General features: G+C 40.6%; 1 protein-coding gene across 1 annotated transcript in view; it reads right to left on the reverse strand.

Annotated features, from left to right (window-relative positions):
- Nucleotides 1-17,521: 17,521 nt before the first annotated feature.
- LOC136444689 (beta-galactosidase-1-like protein 2) overlaps nt 17,522-21,818 on the reverse strand; it is a 22,664-nt gene continuing 18,367 nt past the window's right edge. The window contains exons 20-21 of the mRNA XM_066442377.1: nt 20,485-20,601; nt 17,522-18,590 (exon numbers count right to left, since the gene is read on the reverse strand). Of these exons, the coding sequence (XP_066298474.1) occupies nt 18,492-18,590; nt 20,485-20,601 (216 nt within the window). The 3' untranslated portion in view covers nt 17,522-18,491. The remainder of the gene's footprint in view (nt 18,591-20,484; nt 20,602-21,818) is intronic.

Here is a 21,818-nt window from a genome sequence, read left to right on the forward strand (position 1 = left end):
TGTGGATCCGATTGCACCGAATCCAATGCCAAATGCTCACCAAGAAGCCAGTTGTGGTGAGTCATGTTTGCATTTACTAACATTCACTTTGTCATTTTTAAAGTTGTAAATGATATCGGTCAAGATAATTTGTCTGTGTGTGTGTGTTTATGTGTGTGTGTGTGTGTGTTTGAGTAAATGTACGTTTCAATGTGTGTGCTTCTTTGTGTATGTATGTTTTTGTAAATATACATTTCAATGTGTGTGTTTGTGTGTGTGTATGTGTGTGTGTGTGTGTTTGTATGTGTGTGTGTATGTGTGTTGGGAAGCAAGAGAGAAAATCAGAGTTACTCTGCAATTGTGTAAATGAATTAAAAGTTCGCATGTCTTCAGTTGTGCTTACGGCTTTGGACACCCTTATTCAATCATTTAAGAAACAATATTCAATATTTTCAGATGATGAAGCTGCCTCTAGTTCAGCTATGAGTGAGGACGATGTCCAGCCGTATGCTGTCAGATACCAGGAAGAAGGCGGTGTCGGCTGTACACCATATGCTGTAGCGTACGGGGACCAGGATGACACCGATAGTTCCAACACTAAAACTTCTTCCAGCAACGATACCGAAAACTCTGATAGAAACCAGCATGATAGTGGAAATCCTTTGAGTTCGACTGCACTCGGGCCGACGTCGGTGAAAAACGCTCGGAACCCGAATCCGGTGTACGGGCAAGACATGGACGTCACCGTAAACCCTACGGATCCGATTGAAGCGCAAAACGCACCGAATCCAATGCCAAATGCTCACCAAGAAGCCAGTTGTGGTGAGACATGTTTATATTTATTAACATTCGTCTTGTCATCTTTAAAGTTTTAAAAATGTCGTCAAAGAATATTAGATCGATCGAACTATCTATCTATCTATCTATCTATTATCTATCTATCTATCTATCTATCTATCTATCTATTTTTCTATCTATCTATCTATCTATCTATCTATCTATCTATCTATCTATCTATTTATCTATCCATCTATCTATCCATCTATCTATCTACATATATATATATATATATATTATATTATCACATAGCCAGATGGCGTCTACCAATCAGAAGCCTCCATTCCCTATGTGTTATGGCGCCATAAATACCCTTTCACCCGTTTCATTATGTAGAGGGGGAGCCGGGGAGGTTATCGTTTATATAATGTTTATTTGTTCTCAAAATATTTACTATCTTAGAATAAATCAAATCTTGTGTAAGCATATGTCAAAACAGAATAAACCATTTCAGTACAAGTCAAAAGTGGAAATTTTGGGTTTCAAAATGAAATCTATCAGCTTCTGTACAAAAAGGACAAATGTAAATTCTGAAATGCATTTTTAATAGTATAAGGCATCAGTGCGTCATACAGGAATTGTCTTCTCTTATATTGGTCAGTTTGGATAATAACGTTAATGACGCGCCTATTCCTCGGTGTATATGGTGTGATAACGCCTGGTCATGTGCTAAAACCACCTCTTAAACCACCTCGTTCACTTCGCTCACTCTGTAGTTTTATTCGGTGGTTATAGAACATGGCCAGGCGTTTAGACACCATATACACCTCGGGGCGGATCATTAACGCTAAATCCTATTATGTTATATCATATCATATCATATCATACATGTATCATATCATATTATATTATATTTTGTGATATGTGCTTTTCAGCGTGTACATCTCGCTGGATAGTCGCTGCTGTAACCACTGCTATCGTCCTGGTGCTTTTGATCATCGCTGGAACCTTTGTCGGGTTATACTTTGGCATCAACGTGCAGGATGATCAAAAGGCAGGTCTTTTATAATTCTACTTGTGAGCTTTGCTAGCTGCTATCTGTTTCAGAGATTTTTGTAGTTGCCTACATCGCCAAGTATGCCTTGCCTTCATACTTTTTTCAGGACACTGAGTAAGATTAATTTCAGTTTTGTACCCACTCCACTTCAAAACACATTTACTGCATGTATGCAGGTGATTCATTGTATTCCAATGGAGGGATTTCGAGCCCAAAACGGTGACGTATAGGGTAGCTGGGGGTTACCATTACTAAATGTAGCAGCAGCATGCCCTTCTGTGTACCTCTGTCTTTAAAGAACATGCTGGAGGCTTCTTTTGATAGTATCCCAGAGACTTCAATAAGCTACACATGTGGCTTGCAGCATGGAACACAGAAGTACGGTCAGCACGGCATGTTGCTACTAATAGTAATCGTTATCGCCATATTGATTCAGGTTCCGTCTCTGCATAAATTTAAGCTAATTGAGAAATAAAAAAAAGTACGATATCCTATTCTCTTTACAGCCGACACAATCTGTGAACTCTACCCACTCTGTTGACCCTGCCTTCTCTATGACTGAGGCGACGGCAGTGCCCGATCCCATGTCTAAACCCTTGGTAAGCTGCTTCATATCCGTTGGCCAGTGGCTACAATTGCTAGCCCTAGGAAGTAAGCAATGTCTTGCGGTTAGAGTTCAAATCCCTGGTAGGCCTCAATGTCGTACCCTTCAAAAAAAGCTATTTCCTCACTCGACTTATGTGAAAATGAGTACCTGGTTTCGGTGAGGGACGTACTACGACAAGGGATGTAAAGCCAGAGGTCCTGTGTTTGAGAAGTGCTACGCCTTGAGGTGGTAAAGCCAACAAACGACCAAAGAAAATCAACCATTATCATCATGCAGGTTCAATGCTGTGCTTTTATATAATGTAATATAATATAGATATATTTATTTTCCTCTTATCTTACAAGGGGCGACTAGACAATCAAGCTCTAGTTATCTTATGCATTGCATTTATCATTATTCTTTCAATTGACAGATGCGTTCTGTAAACGGCCAAACAGCACCGATAGTACCATCAGACTCCAGCCGCTCAGAAGGTGCCACACCAACAACAACGTTAACCCCCAGCAGCTCTCAAAATGTCACGCCGCCGACAACCTCCAACAATTTCCAAGGTGCTATATTGCCATTGGCCACCAACAGCTTACGACTTGAAGGTAACTATCCCTAATATGGAGACTGGTAGGAGAAGAAGCCAGGGAAATGTACAGGCCAATCTGTTTCCAAATTCAACAGTACATACAACTTTCACACGCGTAATTTCATCATCAGACATTTTACATCATCAGACATTTTACGCGTCACTAAAGAAACAGAAATTTAGAGATATTTTAAAAAAATTATACTTATCACTTAATTGTGCAAGAGAAAGGCAAAAAGTAACTTACCACTAGGCATTCCGGTCGATTGAACCTTGAAGCATGCCATATATTAACATCAATAGTGTATCAACACATGATTACAGATACACATAAAAACATTTCTGATATTTTCCAACTTTTACAAACAAACAAAAGTTCTGTGTCATATACAATTCGCAGTCTTGTGGCTTTACTGTGTTCTATCTACAATTCTGAATTTTTACCCTCAAACAGTTACATCATAGACATGTGAATAGACACTCATTGTAAATCTGAAATCTATGTAACACTAGACTAACTTGTTGTTGCAGAAAAAAACGCAGACAACGTTACATCAAAGCAGATAGTGATTGGTGGGAAGGGAAAAGACCCTGGAAAACTTGACGAGCCTCATGGAGCGGCTGTTTCTGCCGAAAATGAGGTATTCGTCGCTGATACATACAACAAACGCGTCCAAGTCTTCAGAGTGACTGGGATTTTTCTCCGCCTCTTTCCAACCGTCGTCCCGGGTGAGCAAGGCCTATCAATGTACCCTTACGACATTGCCATTGACAAGGAGGGACATGCATTGGTAGTGGGCAAATATAGTTTGGGTCCAAAAAATGTGTATGTGTCACAGTACAGTCGAGACGGCCATCCAGTCACCACAATCGACGTAAAGCGAACAGACTATTACCCCAAAATCGCAGTGGACACGCGAAATAACAAAACCATCGTGCTCGCTTCAAATAAAATCTTCATGTTTCAACCAGACGGTTCGTTCGACGGAAGCTTTGGCAGGGAGGAAGGTGTTCAAATGAAACACGTCACATCAGACAAGGACGGCAATATCCTTATTACAGACCCGTTCACGTCAAACGTCCACGTGTACAATCACTCCGGACATCCACTTTTGTCATTCCGTACGGTCAGCCGCGTTGGACACGGGGAAGGGGATCCCAGAGGCATTTGTACGGACGGTATGGGTCACATCATCGTGGCTGACTCGGCAAACGGGCGGGTAGACATGTTTACAAGCCGCGGGGAGTTTATCCGCACCATCGTTACCATCAAAAGCCCGCAGGGTCTCGCTTTGGGGCCGGACGGGGATTTGGTGGTAACGAACGTAAATGACGATATTGTGACCATCTTTCCTAGCAAAATGCTGCTTCAGTAGTATTTGTTTTTTTTGGTTTTTTTTTCATTTAAGTTTTTATCTATTTACAGACAAAAGTATTTTCGACTGACTCGCAGATGTTACTTTGTGAATATATCGGGGATGGGGAAGTATCTACTTCAAGGAGAAGCAATGGAAAATAACTGTGAACACTTGTTTATCAATTTAATTGTTAATTTGATGAAAATAAATTGTGGGAGATGCATTCGGAAGTTTGCTGTGCCAGCAAGAGCAATTACAACTAAAGTTTAATTTCTTTTCAATATACTTTAGAGCGTATTATCATTGTTGATTGCATGTTTTATATCAATACTAATAATTCAACAGAGAATAGAAATAAGTGAATGATATGTTTGGTACAGAAAATTATTGAGGGGAATGTTTTGAAGTCTCAAGATGAAGTCACTAGTTGTAACTTTAAAGATAAAGGGGCTCGTCACGTTTGCCTTAACAATAACGTAACATGACCAATTAACGTCCGATTTATGCAAAACGTATTTATCTTAAAACCGCGCGGACAGAGCCAAATTTCAAACCCATGGGCAGAAATATCAGCTGTTCTAAAAAGAAAATGCATGGTCTGTAAGTTTTTCTCCGCCTGTTTAACGCCGTGCGAGGATGTATTTATATTGAGGTATATGATGAAGAATTGTGCTAGTGTAACCCATTATCGTCCACTTCTGAATCTTTTCCCTTCTAGCGCTATGCTTGTAGAACATAGACCAGAAAAAAATGAACAGTAACAGTCCAAAGTAGTCTGCAGACAAATGATAGTAAAATCACTATGTCTGTCCGGCCACTTGCTTAACGCGATGGAAAAAAACAATATTTATGTGTACATTTCCCCCACATGCGCGGCACGTGGCGTTCACGTGGTATACGCATGGCCATTATGTTTTGCTGTGCAAAAATTAAAGAGATGACTAAGGATCATACTTATGATGTTCTTTATTGCTCATGAGAACAGGCTTTGGCATCATACACCACGACATGTGGACATGAGCCAAACCGGACGTAAATAGGTTCTGCAAGTAAATAGGTCATGTTACGTTAGCTTCTGCCTAAAATTCATGTTCAAATAATTAGCCTTGTAACTCTAGTTTTAGATGGTGTTCCCTTTAGAAATAGAATTCTTTGTCCGTGGTTGTATATTACACGTGATAACTTCGCTGTAAATGATTGCTCGAAGCATGATTGTAAGCTACACACAAGTTACGACATTGGTTGAAAACAATGTTGACATTTTCAATGTGCGACAACACAATTGTTATCTGTTTGAGGACATTAGGCATACATAAGCTAGTAGCAATACTTTAGTATGTGATTGCAGTGTTTTTTCTAGTGCTGTAAGTGAGATAGCTCCTAGCCATATTCGTCGTGCAATCTTAAGCATGCAATCATGCATGTGCTGTACAAATCCAGCCGTCTTATTACGGAAAATTCTGCCTTTGATCTTTGTCAGCGATGTGTTCCGTCACAAAGTGCTTGAAAATTTTACGCCATCAAAATCGTACGACGGTCTACGACGAATATAACCGAGGCAAAATGAAAGTGGTGCACGTATGAAAAAGGTTTTCACGAAAAGATTTTTGTCGATGACGACTGGTACTTTCACCATCATTATCATTCATGAATGCTTCAGTGATATTGTCTGTGAGGGCTGATTGTTGATTTTGAATAATCACAATAAAACATTATGCACTGATTGCTCTCCTGTCACGTTGCACGGTGGTGTGCTGTACCATAATTTACATGACTGTACGCGTGGGTGTGTTGTGATTTGTTAAGTGTACGAATGTCTATCAAAATGATTGAGGCAATCTCAAAACAGAGAAGTTGAAGTATTGCATTATTTATTCAGAGCTTTATGACCTTTGCCATATAATGTAAACTCATACAACTGACATATTACAACAGTTTCTCATTCAAATTGTAAACAAAGTGCTTTGTTCCCGAAATATCAAATAATGATATACCTATGTAAAACAAAATGTCTTAAGTATGGAGGTCCTAGTTAATGATGTTTACCTTTCGTTAACTTTCAGAAGCCACAAAATATCAAACTTTCGTCTGTCACAACTACGGTATTTTCAATTACTATTTTCACATCAATTATTTAATTGAGGATGTGATTCTTTTGCATCAAAATCAGTTAAGGACTTTAAAAGGAAAGTTAACTTTCCTTCAAATGCGGCTGTTGTTTTATTTAAACATGATCGAAAAAAAATAGACTGAAACTGGTGAAAACAGTGATGATAAATATTGACGAAATTAATGAAAACCAATATTCTACGTCAACTTATAAACACTTTGCAACTACATGGTATTGTAGGTTTCCGCATCATTTTGTAACGACGACTACAAATGTTTTACTTAAAGTAAGTATGAATAAGTATCATAACAGTTACCACTGATGTTAATTACCAGGAAAACTCACAAAATATTTGTAAAATGGATAAATAACAATATAAACTGTGTAGTAAGTTTTTTTTTTAAATACTAAAATTGAGACATGAATAAATGCACAGCTCCTAACAAAAAGAAAATTGCTTCAATGGTTGACATTATGTGGCCGGCAATTGGTAATGGAAAATGATTAATGACTTCATCTATGTTATTGTACGTCGGAGCTTGATGTTCCTGCCACGTGTAGGTGGTCGTTATGATTATGTATATCTTGGTGGAAAGATGTGTACACGTGACTGCATGACGTCACAGGGGTCATGATCAAGCACCAACGAAAACTTAACTTGTAGTAAAGTGAAACAGTAGTGTGATGTTGAAGGTGAAAAACTCTCAGTAACAGTTTTCAAGCTTGCGTCATATTGTCAACACCCTTTGGCCAATCTTGTTGATTGCGAGAAGCTCGTCGAGTTTCAAAATCAGCAATTCGCAACGTACCAGCGGTGATAGCGACAGTGATTAAATTTCAACATCAGAAACATAAAGCCCTTAAACGTACATCCGAACAATGGCCGAGGCACCCATGTCTGACGTCATACCGAGGGATACCGTGACTGATTTCTCAACAGAAGGTATGTCTATCGAATAGACTGTATGCTAGTAACTACTTCGCAGGCACGCGGCGGTGGTTAGTTATGTTGCATGGTATATGTAGGGGTGTCCCTGTGGTGTAGTGGTCTGCGCTTCTGTTACTTACCACTTCTGGTTCTGATTATTTGGAACCAGAAGGCCCGAGTTCAACTCCCGAGTAGGACACCTCTGGACAAGAGGCGCATTGAGTCAGACCAAAGACTTTATAGAGATGGTACATACATAACCCTATCTAGACCGGGGGGGGGGGGGGGGGGGGGCTAAAAGTGCCCGCGCCAACTTTGACATCGTATAACTGCCTAACGACGTATGGTAGGACAACCAAACTTGGTGACTTTTCCTAAAATTTAGTTGGCAACAATATTATTATAAAAGTATAAGTTCATCATTATTCGTGTTGCCATGGCAACGGGTTTCTGAAGAGGCATTTTATGCAAATTTCACTAATTTCGATTTAAACATCTTTGTTTCCAATGTTTTCTTGCTCAACCACACTAGTTTCCTTCATGTATAACAACACATGTGATTTAATGTAACTGTCATGATTCAATATTCATGAATAATGCTTATTTGATGACGTCATCGCTCAAAATCAAAGATGGCGGACGAAATAATTATTTTCGGATTAAACAGGCTTTTTCGCTTTTAAATTGGTCACAACCTGGAATTTTCTTTACCATAAACATTCAGATTATTGCTTTTAGTCTATTTTGATTGTTATTTGGGATTAAACATGGAAACAATGTATTTTGAAAAATTTCAAAATGGCCGATCCAAGATGGCGGATCCCAGGGGGTTGCTTACAACACATGACGTCATTCTTCGACGTCTTTGCATACCTTCAAATCAATAATACGCACTATTTTGTTCAATACTTTTAGATATTATGGCAATTCCCTATTTCGGCAATAAAATCACATCGATGATGTCATAATATCGTCATATTACGTCATAACGTCACCAAAATTACAGGAATCATAAAACTTAACGTGAACATCACTCCCTGCAAATTTGGTGATGATAGAGAGCATACCGTTCGGAAGTTATGACGGGGGTCGAAAGAGCCCCCCCCCCCCCCCCCCCCCCCGTCCAAGAAGTCTCAAAAAAGCCCGGTCTAGATAGGGTTAACAAGCAGTATGGAAGTTAATCACACTCCACTGCCAGTGGCCTAGCCCCCTGCTGCAGTGATTGCCCAGGGCTAAGAAACAGGGATAGACACCGCCCCATACACCTTATGGTGTGGGAGGATTTTACCTTTTTTTGACTATACGTCCTATCGCACATGGCTTTTACACGCCTCGAACTTCAGACGTTGTGTGAAGCCATCCAGGGAAAATATCTCGACTGGATTTGATGACAATGATTTCCACTATTGAGTTCTCAAAAAAAGCCATACTTTTTAATACCTAAATCCTGCGTTGTGACTTGTAGTTATATATAGCTGTTCCTTGCCGTCTTTTATAAGCTGGTCTAACATACGCAGTAGTTGATACGTCCATTACTTTGTAAGTGATCATGTACACCATGTCTAAGCATTGTTCTTCTGTCTTTGAATGACTTTAGCTCTAGCTACGCTTCCATTTTGCTGAGACTTGAATCCGTTTTGTCTTCGTTCGTGTAGGTGAGACGAAAGCAAGGTTGGATACCGAAACTAAGAACTCTGTCTCCAAGCAAACTGGCAGTCATGATTCTACCTGCCACTCTGGTAGATATAAAAATGAAGACGACGACATTGATGATGAAATGCCTGGGAATATGGGAAGTGATGACAGTAACGTGGCTGGCATTTGCCATCCCACGGGTGGTCTCCGTCTAAATCCGCAGCAAGCCCGGGACCCTAATCCAATTTACAAGCAAAGAGTCACAAAGCCCAATCAAATGGGCCACCAAAACGTCCAGAACTACACATCGATGTACCAAGATGACGCCACGGCGTGGGAACCAAACTGTCTCCCGAAACCTGCCTTCACTGAACCGTCGAACAGTGATGGTGATAACGCCTGCACCCAGCCATGTGCAGTTACACAAAAGGGAGAGGACAAAACCACACTCGGGCCAACCTACAATGACGACAGCGTCAGCATCCATCCAGGAGCTGCAAATGAAGATAGTGATGTATCCACTCGCAGACCAGCTTCACGTAACGACGATTGCACCCACCCTCATGCAGTTGCAAACCAAGATGCTTCCGTACCCGCTGGCAGCACAGCCAAATCTGAAGGCGTGCCCTACATCCAGCCGTATACAGTTGCAAACCAGGAAAATTGCTTACCCGCTAGCAGCACAGCCAACTCAGATGGCGTGCCCTACATCCAGCCTTATGCAGTTGCAAACCAGGAAAGTTGCTTACCCACTAGCATCACAGCCAACTCAGATGGCGTGCCATACAGCCAACCATATGCGGTTGCAAACCAAGAAGATGGCATGCTCGCTTGTAGTCCATATGCGGTTGCATATCAGGAAGATAACAGTGATGATACCCCCTCAATCAAGCCATACGCTGTTAGATTCGAGAACAAGGCTGATGATAACAGAGGCATGTCCTCAAAAGGCGATGCTGCAGCTGATAACGGACAATCCATTGATGATGTTGATATCACACCATATGCTGTTGCCTACATGAGCCAGGATGACACAGTGTCCATCAAGGCGACTGTTGAAGAGGCGCAAGCGGGCCAGTCTTCAAGCAGCGGCAATGACCTCTCGTTTGACTCGCCAGGACGTCGCGGCTCATCCAAACATGAACCCGACTCTCAGCCCACAGACGGGACCATGCCTGATCCGCCAGGTGCACGGGTGCAGGTGCGAAACGTGCTGGTGCCAAATCTGATGTACGTGCCGAACGCTCAACCAGCTGCAGAAGCAGATTGCGGTAAGGCACATTGTATAATGATAACTTAATCGTGCAACAATTGTACAAGGTACAAAGTATGGCTGGTACATAACTACAGTTCTATATGTACAGTCAAACCTGTATTAGCGGTCACCTTTGCATAGAAGCCACCTGCTCATGATGGTCACTTTTTGTCGGTCCCTTGGATTTTTCCCATTGACATAAGCATTAAGAATTCGTCTATAGCGGCCACCTGTCCAACGCAGCCGCGGCCACAAGGTTTTTGGTCCCGCGGGTTTAGAAACACTGCTGATAACGGTCACGGCGCATGGTCGCCGCGTCGCAAGATTGGGGAACCTTCTTTTAATTCACCAATTCGGCAGAAAAATAATGTCCTTATAGCAGCGTTACCCATGAAAATAATGTTAATGGTTTTATTTTGCTCCTGGTGTGGGTTTTAAATATCCAAAACCGCTAAGAAGTAAAAAAAATTAGAAAAAACACAGCCTCTTGCGTGCGGTCCGAGCGGGCCTGTCCATTTGCTTTGTTTACTTGGGTTACTTCACTAGTAGTAGCATGGGTGAGAAGTTTGTTTAAAAAAAACAGATGCCTTTTATCTTCTTAAAAAGGTTAATAAGTATAAAGTCATCCATTCTTTGTCTATTTATTTCCTCTATTCAAAAAACTGTTTTGACGAAATAAGTTTACATTTTGTACTATTTAATGTAGAGTAAAATCATACCCCATACAATAGCTCCACCCACATTACAGTAGACCATCCCAATAACCCTATGACCTCGCAGGCGCCATCTCGTTTTTCTAGAAAATCTACCGTCAAAAATCCAACCCAAACAGGCTTATTCTACCCTGGTATTACGCAATTTTATGCAGAAAAATGATGTCGCCGCACAATTGAAAATGACGCAATGGTCTTGGCCAACATTTTGGTCGGATTGGGGGCGGATTGATGGATCGTCTTGGGCACATCGCTTATGCTTTTCACGGACAAATCGGGACCAAAAGCAGTCATCTTGAGCCGACCCTAACACACACTTCCAAAAGACGACCATCGGATGGTCCGATATATACATTCAAACAGACCAAGTTTGACTGTATGTAAATAAATGTACTGATCATGAAAACGTGCCAGTTATTGCTCGTGGTCAATTAATCAGCCATTTCTCTAGAGCGGCCACCTGTCCATAGCGGTCGGTTTTGGCCAGTCCTTTGAGTGACCGTTAGGCAGGTTTGACTGTATATCTAAGGGCTAATCTGCCTAGTGTATAGTATGGGATTAGAATGCATATGGGCTCTTACAATCATCAGAGGAATTTCAATCGTCTAGACATTCTTTAATATGTATACCGTGCAGGGGTTGTCACATGTCAATATGTACTTAAGTTTGCTATTTACGTCTATTGAAATAAATCCTGGTATATAAGATGACAGCCTTGTGAACAGTGAATTACGTATATTTGGGACATTACATCAAAATGTGAAATTCGTCTTCAATTAGTTATATATATGAAATTCAATGTATGTATGCATTTTGATGTATGCATGTTGCCATGAGAAAGAAGCATGCAGGATATTCCAGAATAATTCATGCAAATTCATTAATGAGATGCAGATTTCGTCTCTGCAAAGCTTGAAAGTGTGTATATGTCCGTTTGTATGTGTTCGTGTGTGCTGTGCTCGTGTACATGTGTGTGTATTTGCGAGTCTATTTTTGTGCCATAATACATTCAATTTCTTCGTTTTACAGATTTGATTAAATACCTCAAGTATTATCTCTGTTTAATAACCTTTATTTCCAATTTAAGGTACTGTAGCTACGGTCGGTATTTGTTTTCAGGATGTAGGAACGCCCGAATGTGCGATGCAGTAACTATCGCTGTTGTTCTGGCGTTATTGGTCATCGGTGGTACCTTTGTCGGGTTTTACTTCATCAACACCAACGTGCAGGAGACTCAAAACGCAAGCCTATGTCTAATTTATCTTCACCAAGAAGATTATGTTTTGGGTAGCGTTTGTGTGTATGTATGTGGGTGTGTAACTGACTAGCATAACTCAAGAAGGCTTGTATGGATTGTCTTGATATTTGGTAGGTGGGTAGGTCTTGGTGAGACCTAGAAATGATTAGATTTTGCCCCCCCCTCCCTAGCGGATTGTTATGGTACTGCAGCGGAACTTCCTGTTTTGATATCTCATGGTTCTGATTTTTTAGTGGTAGATATCTCTTTGGACAGAAAGTATAGGTTTTGGCCCCCTATCGGCTTTTTTGGAGCTGCAGGAGTAGGTTTTGCTTTAGACTTTGAAAGGGAATAACGCAAGGAGGACTTGTTATCCTTATTTTCCGGGCTGCAAGCTAACATTTGAACTGTTAGTCAGGTACCTAAAACGCAAATTGTCTTTTTTGACCGAAATTGTGGCGCAAAAGTCAAAACGCGGTGTCAATGACAGAAACATTCTCTAGTGTGCCGCTAGTGTTTATTGTGTATTCATTCGCATATGTACAAGTGTTTCAATCAAAAATCATACTATGCTCCCAAGTGAAATTCTTATTTCAAGTTGTTATACATAAGTCCTTCATAGTATTGGGATCTTTCACCATTTGCAACTTATGCCGTGCTGACGCCTTCTCACCTAATAATTATGGTACACTGAACACTGGCGTCATATGATTCAATTATCAGGTGAACAATTTAGAACACTGACGTCATATAATTCAATTACCATGTGAGGTTATCGCATTCTCACCGAATAATTGAATTATATGACGTCAGTGTTTAGTGTATAAAAATTATCAGGTGAGAAGGCGCCAGCACGGCATAAGTTGCAAATGGTGGAAAACCATGAACTATGACGGACTTATGTGAAACAAATTAAAATAATAACTTTACTTTGGAATATATTAAGCATAGAGTAGGATTTTCAATTTTTTGTGTAGCTTTCCTTTAAGCAAACATTAAGCAGCTCTAACACAAAGTTCATCATGATTTTCACTATACATATAATAACTCACATATTTACATGCGTTTAATACCACACCGTAGGCTCAACGATGGTCAGTAACAAACCTTCTTGATTATTCCGCACTTATATCAAATCACAGGTGAGGTCTATCAACGACTCTCTTGGGGAAACAGCATCGGTGTCCAACAGCTCTCGTGGTGTCACAATTCCAACACCTTCTAACAGCTCCCAAGGTGCCAAACTGCCAGCAACGTCCAAGAGCTACCGAGGTGCTGCACTGCCAACAATGTCCAACATCTCAGAACAAGGTGCCACATTTCCAACACCTTCCAACAGCTCCCAAGGTGCCAAACTGCCAGCAACGTCCAAGAGCTACCGAGGTGCCGCCCTGCCAACAATTTCCAACAGCCCAGAACAAGGTGCCACATTTGCAGCACCTTCCAACAGCTCTCAAGGTGCCATACTGCCAGCAACATCCACGAGCTATCGAGGTGCTGCACTGCCAACAATGTCCAACATCTCAGAACAAGGTGCCACATTTGCAGCACCCCCCTACAGCTCACGAGGTAACTGTATTTAATATCAAATTGGATGGATGGATGGATAGTAGGGGGGTCTATGAAGCCAATAGAGTCAATGTCAACGAGAGGGTTTTCAGATAATATTGCTAATAAGTTTGAACATCTTAGATAAAAGACTATTTCAGTCAAAATTGTTCTAAATTGTTCAAACAATTAAGAATGAAATTTTGAAAATGTTTGAACTTATCTATATATTTTGGAAATATTTTGAAAGTAATTGCACAAATATCTCTTTATTTAGAACAATTTTCAAACATGTATGTGATTGTTTCACTGTTGGAACATGTTCCTACAATTTGTATCATTTTTCAAATGGTAGATTTGGGTTATTGGCCTTATAAAAGTAGGTGCTAATTGCATTGTATTGTCTGCCTCTGTATGTTTTTAGATTTCACGTCTGGACTTTTGTCTTGAGGTGTATATGCATGGCACCTAGGCCTAATCCCCTATACTTTGAAAGGATGTGTGAATTGCCCTGTTCCCAGCCCACTGACCCAGTTACACAATGTTTTTATAATGTTGGAACATGTAGGAACAAATGATGAATCTATGTTGCAACAGTTTCGAAAATTATACAATAACACGTGCAATGTTCGACATTTATCTTACATGTTGAAACACAGCAGAAACTATCTAGAATATCAACTAAATGTTGGAAATTGTTCTAAACAGTAACTTATCTCCCTTAAATTGTTACAAATGTTTTGCAAAAGAACAAAAGGCAACAAACACCCACACGGTAATGTGGAATTGACTCTACTGTCTCCACAAAAGATTCCTCATAAATAGGCTATTTATTTATACTCACCTGCCGACGTCTTCGTCATATTTTTCGTGGATATCTTCGTGACAGTCCGATCCCTTTTCCTCCTAGTTCATTACGGATGTGGATTTTATGATCCTGTTTACATATCGTTGGTCCAGCATGCGCTGCCTTTATTTCTCCCCGTGTATACATAGATGACTTTGCCCCCATATTAACAACTTAGAAGATAAGTCAACAGAACAATTGAATAATTAACAATTCAACCGATTCCACTCCTCACCTTAAATAACCCTGAGTCAAAGCAACTCGTACATGTATGTACAGTTTGAAGTAGTGCTGCGTACCTAAACGTAACATCAGGTACTGGTACCGGTACAGAGGTTTAGGTACAGGTCAGGACCTGTACCTGTACCTGAACAATTTCAAAAAAAATGTGTTCTTATTAACTTCTTCAATAATGACAGAAACATAAATAGACTGATTTCAACTTGTGTTAGTATCTTTCTTCAAAGAACATAACTAGGTTTCCTGCCGCAAAACTCCCTTGGCCTTGCCATCAAAACTCCCGGTCTAACTGAATGATCAGTTGCACATTAGTTACGCTGTTCCAAGGTGTCACTTTGGTCACGTTTGGTGTTGCATGAGGCCATAAGGCCAGGAGATCAGTCACAAAATAAGCACATACTTGGTGTGAATTTATATTGGTACAGTACCGGTACTTCATGATCCGGTATTTTGGGCCTGTACCTAATCAGTTTTTACGGTCAGTGCCGATACACAGTACCGGTACGAAGCACTAGTTTGAAGTGTGTGTATATTCTTATAGCCTGAATACCATCCTCCGTAGTGACCGCTGGCTCAAAAAAAGAAGGAAAATCAAACCGCTTCCTTTTTTTGAGCCAGCGGTCACTACGGAGGATGGTATACTCGGGCTGTATTTTTTAGTGATCACAAATTCAAAGATACAAAAGCTGACCCAATCTGATAGCTTGGGTTATTTCATGATAATGTAGGGATACATGTGGCTCGAAATATAATAAACAGTACGGCCATCTAACACCACGTACCCACTTGTTGCAGACAACTACACCGGAGACTCGGAGACCGGTATCATCTTTGGCGGAGAGGGTACAGAACCGGGAAGATTTAGGCAGAACCATGGAGTGGCCGTATCTGCGGACAAGGAGATTTTCGTGACTGACTTCTTGAATAAACGAGTCCAAGTCTTTAACATGAACGGCGACTTTGTCCACCTCTTCCCATCCGTTGTGCCAAATGATAATGAAATGTTCCCAGCCGATGTGGCAATGGACAAAGACGGTCTTTTGTGGGTTGTGGGGAAATTGGGTGTAACCCCTTTTCTTGTAGTGGTACGGTACCGTCGGGACGGTCAGCCAATGACCACTTTCAGAGTCCATCACCAGCAAGCTTGGTTAGCGAAGATCGCAGTGGACATTCGCCACGACACAATCATCGTGGAATCTAATGATGAAATTTTCCACTTCCTACCAGACGGCTCACTTCGTGGACGTTTTGGAAAGAATGACAGAAATATGAAAATGGGTTATATCGCGATAGACAAGGAGAGAAATATCCTTGTCACAGCTTATGTAGACCAAGGGGTACATGTGTACAATCACTCCGGGCACTGGCTATTCAAGTTTGGTATTCACGGCCTCGGTGAGGGGCAACTGAGAAACCCACGCGGTATTTGTGTGGACACTTCGCGATCGGGTCACATCATCGTGGCTAATAGTGGAAACAGCCGTGTAGACATGTTCACAAGCCGCGGGGAGTTTGTTCGCACCGTTGTGAGCATTAAAAATCCATGGGATCTCGCTTTGGGACCGGATGGAGAGTTGGTCGTGACCAATGTACATAAAAATACCATGACAGTCTTTCCACGCCGGACAGTTTTTTCCGCATGAGCAAAAGTCGTTCGTGTAACTTCATACGTACGGCTGTGTCGAATGATCATCCTCCCAGCAGACCCGTTATGTTCGTTACCTCCCATAGCGGCCCTGCCCTTCCGAGCCCCTGAACACGCTTCTGGCGACGTCACCACCAAACAGCTTTCAGCCAATCAGAGGGTTTGCTAAAGCTAAGTAATATCACGAGCAAAGCCACAAAGGACACTGGAAAGCTATTAGCCGATCAGCTTACGTCTTACATAGCTACTTAATTATTCATGAGCAAATAACGACTATTTGTACCAAATTAGGCTAGCTCAATAATTATTTATGAGCAACTGTCAGTGACGCCCCCAGAAGCCAAAATCTCCGTTCAGAAGATCAGGGCTGAGACCGGGAGGGTTTTCCAAACATTTCCCAAGCGGGTTTCAGCGCTGATAAAGTAGGGTGCGAATGAGTAGAAATCGTTCGTGTAGACATACTGGGTTACTATGTAGAATAAGAATCAAAAACCCATGAGTCAGTACAAGAGCTACCAAGTAAAAATCACGACCATGATAGCATGTCCAGAACACGAGATATCAAACCAGAAGTTTTAACTGCAGTACCATAGAAAGCTGTCAGAAGGCCCGTTTCAGACTTTATCTTTGTCGTCACAACTCCTATCCACCTACTATTCAAGCTGAGGTTATTGGAGAAGATTGTGACCATTTTATCATACGCCCCGGTTTAGACAGCGCCGACAGTCCTTAGTGCGGTGTTGTGACAAGGTGAAATGGCGGGTAAACTTTGTAAGAGAGATACGTCAACAGACCTTGAATGATGATTGGCTCTCGCAGGAAGGGGTAGACCATTTTGTTGTTCGGGTGGAATATTATGAAAACATTTTTTTTTCATTTAATTTTTTTAGTGTTATTCTTGTAAATGTTATTTATATAATAGATGGAACAATGTATAGTTCTGGATGAACTCTTTGTGATAAGCTTACCGATCTTAACAGAAAAAAGGGATTGGACAATATCTCAGTATGTGGTTCAGGCAGGATTCACAGAAATATCTATTAAAAACATGAAATAATTTCTTCATCTAAGCATGTTGTATATTATTGTTTCATCATAGCAAATCTTATATAACAAATGATTTTTTATTCTAGATTCTACTCACTGGTACATATACTACATATTATCACATGATAAAACTTATTAAAGAATAATGTTTAATAATTCAGGCATTGACATATGTAGCCATACGGTTCACAAATATCTTATTATGTGCTTTACAACTTTGGTTCATACTTTATTATACATGTCAATTATAGATTTATTACAAAATATGTAATTTGCTTCTGCTGATATATTCTACTTTCTGATTAAATTTTAGAATCATTTCCAACCATTTATGGTTTAATACACATTTTACAGCTTCTGATGTGCAAGACAGCTGTAGTTATCAATAAAATGTTTCACCAGTAATGGCATGTACTTGTAGTAAGTAGTAAAAAGCTGTATACTAACTATGTATAATGTAGCGGTAAGGCCAACTAAGGATAAAAAATCATACAAATGAGGTCCTCATTAGCATAATATATGGCCAGGTGTGTTCACCTCTCCTAAAGGTACCTATATCTCAAATATGACATCTGCAGCTTTTACGGTAAGAGAGATATAAGTTTCTGCATAAATTATGCAAATGAGGTCCTAAACGTACCTACATCTCAAATATGACTAAAGGTACATATAAATTTCTGCAATACCATTAGTAGAGCTACCACCCCACATCTACTTAGTTTTTGGGCAGAAGAAGAATATGACTTTCCTGAATTTAGTTTGTCAAAATTCAAAGTTTGACTAAGCTAGCACAGACAACATTCTAAAGCCTTAAGAAGGCAACCTCACCAACCACAGATGACCTTGCTCACAACTAACTCTGAACAATAGTCTGCAAAAGGACAGGACATGGTCGGCCATGTGAGCGAGCTCCTATTGTCAGAGCTCCTTCTTAAAGAGGCACACAGGACACTTCCTTCTCCTTCCCAAGCCGAGGTGTGTCTGTGAAGACCACGTCCTTGTGGGGGATGTGCTGTTCAAACAACAGGAGCTACAGGAAAGGGTACAGAAAATTTGAGTTACATTACATCTAATTTATGTTAAAGGAACACAGAGCATTTTTTGAGGCTTGATACTTGAATAAAAAAACTCCAATTTCCAGTAATACCTACATATAGTAAGTTTCAATAACACTATTAATACCATTACGTATCGACATTCAAGGATGTCGTTGTTTGTGAGAACTAATAGCAAAATTCAAGCGCTAATAGACTGATACTGCCTGTCCATCACAATAAGTGGTTTGACCAATGAGAGAATGACTGCATGTCCGTCAAATATTTTCACTTTTATGTTTTTATTTTGCATTTCTACATGGCTATGGGATCGGGTAGTCGCGTGGAACTAAAGGGATCACCGTGTAGCTTATTTTATGTTGCTTTTGGACACTTCTGATATGAAATTCTCACCCGATTCAGGTTAACAGTGGCATTAATGTCCATTTCATAAAGATTACAGCAACTAGAATATTTCCAGTTTTCAAACCTTATAAAATGCTCTGGGTGCCTTTAAAATTCCATATTGTATTATTGATGTTGTATCATTAGCAGATTTTGCTGAGGTTGATGTATTTTATCTGTCATCTGACGAAGACTTATATGACTAAAGCAAAGACTTATAAATCTAATAAAAAGTGGAAATTACTGAATATCGGGTTGTCTCCTCTGCCAGCATCCTTCTGACTTCCCTTTGAATATATGTTGATGTATTTTGATATTCAACCGCTTAGCAGACTTGTACACGAGTCATGTACATGTACATACCAGGCTAAAATTACCAGCATTGCAAATTAAGGTTCTGATTATATGTATGATAACAAATATATCCAGCTGCACAGGTTTTGACAACTGCTCACTCAGTCAGTTACTGTACAGCTCCACAGAGGTCTGATGATACACCTTTCTCACGCGGCAGACAGGATAGAATGAAAACGAGGCCAATGAGGCAAAGAAGCAAAAATAATGTACAGATTTAGCTTTCCTCCTAAATCTCATTAGGTTTTAAAATATGATATCCAGGTATCAATATTATAACTTATGTAATGCACTAAAAAGATGCAGAAATTTGGAGCTTCGTTGACAGAATGCCGTAGTCCCCACCCTCCTCCGTCAAAACGTAGAAATGCAAAATAAAAACATAGAAATTCAAATATTTGTTGGTCATGCAGCCACTTCATCATTGGTCGATTCTCTAATCATCAGGTAATCATTGGCTAAACTGCTAATTGTGATTGACAGTTAGGATGGGTCTACTGTTTGCCACAAGGGCCTCGTTTTCATTCTATCATGTCCGCCGCATGAGAAAGGTCTATAAGCTGTTATTTGACTTACAGTCAGATGTGACAGAGTGTTCAGTGTAATATAACCAGTTGCTGCTGCACTGCTTGCCTAAGCTGGTGTGTTATACCAAATAGCAGTTATACCGGCTATGTACATGTATACATGTAGACAAAAATACAAAAGATACTGTAACAGTACGCCAAAAATAATGACTCAAGCAACTCGATATGATTTTGAAACAGGCAGGCGTTTCAGACAGCATCCACTGTCTTTCGTCAGTGACTGTTCATATCCAGTTGCTTGAGTAATTATTTTTGGCGTATCCTATTACCTGGATGTCTAACATTCACTACTGTAACTGTTACAGTAATTTTTCATATTCGTGGTGTCATGAATTTGCAGTGGAGAGGTCAAAACAAACATGAAACCACCATCATGCATATTCCAAGATTTACAGTATATTATCATAAGACTTGCACTTGATGAGGAGTTCTGGGGCTTCCCCATCCATGTGCAAGCACGTCCAACCTCCATATGATGGGGAATAAAAGACGTAAAATTGGATAGAGAGAGAGAGAGAGAGAGAGAGAGAGTATTTGCAAATACCTGATTGTCTCCTTGCTTGAGGAATGGTGCAGGGACATATAACGTCTCCTGAGGTCCGATGTGCCAGTACCTCCCCAGGTTGAAACCATTCAAGATGGCCACACCCTTCCCCCAACCCTAAGAAATAAAAGTTTCAAGATTTAAATATCTATTGAGAACTAAATGTAGTACTAAATCCACATCTACATTACGGTACCCCCAAATAGCCCCTTCAGGGGCAAAGTAGGGGGGGTGAGGTCTCGGGTTAAGGCCTCCAGCCTGGTATGGAACGACTCAATGGTGGAAGCCGTCGCAACCGTAAAAGGCAGGGTGTTCCACTGTGGGATAGTACGGGAAAAGAAGGAGTGTTTATATGTATCGGTTCTTGCATGGATGGTGTAAAACTTGAGGTCGTGGCTCCCCCGGGTGCGCCCCTGGGCTGGTTTCAGCAAACTGTGTCTATATTGATGTGGTTATTAGCAGGTTTGTAGAAGATTTAGGTGAGGCGGGCGCTCCTCCTCCTTTCAGAGAGAAGGTGCCACTGCAGGTCGTTGAAATTAACAATGTGCAACAAGGGAATATAAAGGTTGAAGAGAGAGATGGACCGGACAAGTCATGTACAATGTGCATGTCTGTGTGTGTGTGTGTGTTTGTGTGTGTGTGTGTGTGTAACATTTTTGTACAATCAGAAAAATATCAAAATATGAAAATCAATGGAATCAGTGATGGCAGACTATAATCCCATTATGTACAGCATAGCTGAATAGTATTGCTGCAATGTGTATATTTGGTATTGCAGAGACGCAGACAGACAGAGAAGGCAAAAAATGTTACAATACACCACTCCCTATGTAAAATATGATCTCTCAAACATTTATACATGATCTGAGTAATACATAGGAAACAGAGAATCTCTATATAATTATGTAGATCTACCGGTGGCAAGACAGTATCCAAAAGGCCAAAACACCAACTGTGCCCTGTAGTACTGCTGCAGTTAGATTGTATTTCATTTATTTATTTATTTATTAATTGGTTCAGCATGTACATGCCAGGATTGCCCAACTAGCCGAAGGCTATTACTAAGGGCAAACCCATGTGCGGTCATAGGACTGTAGGTTTTGGACCATCTCACACCGGGGCATGCCCCTACTCTTTTTCGAAAGGTGTGGTGGGTTCTTTTACGTGCGCGGGGTGTGGCTCTCCCTAAACATGGGACCTCCATTTAACGTCCTACGGAGGGTTGTCCCCAACCTTAGATAAGCTAGGTTACTCATTTATACCTGAGTAAAGTGAGGAAATTTGTATTAAGTGCCTTTCCCAAGGGCACAACTTCGGGGCACAGACATGTCTGG

Source organism: Branchiostoma lanceolatum, chromosome 11, assembly GCF_035083965.1.
Source record: "Branchiostoma lanceolatum isolate klBraLanc5 chromosome 11, klBraLanc5.hap2, whole genome shotgun sequence".
Taxonomy (NCBI): domain Eukaryota; kingdom Metazoa; phylum Chordata; class Leptocardii; order Amphioxiformes; family Branchiostomatidae; genus Branchiostoma; species Branchiostoma lanceolatum.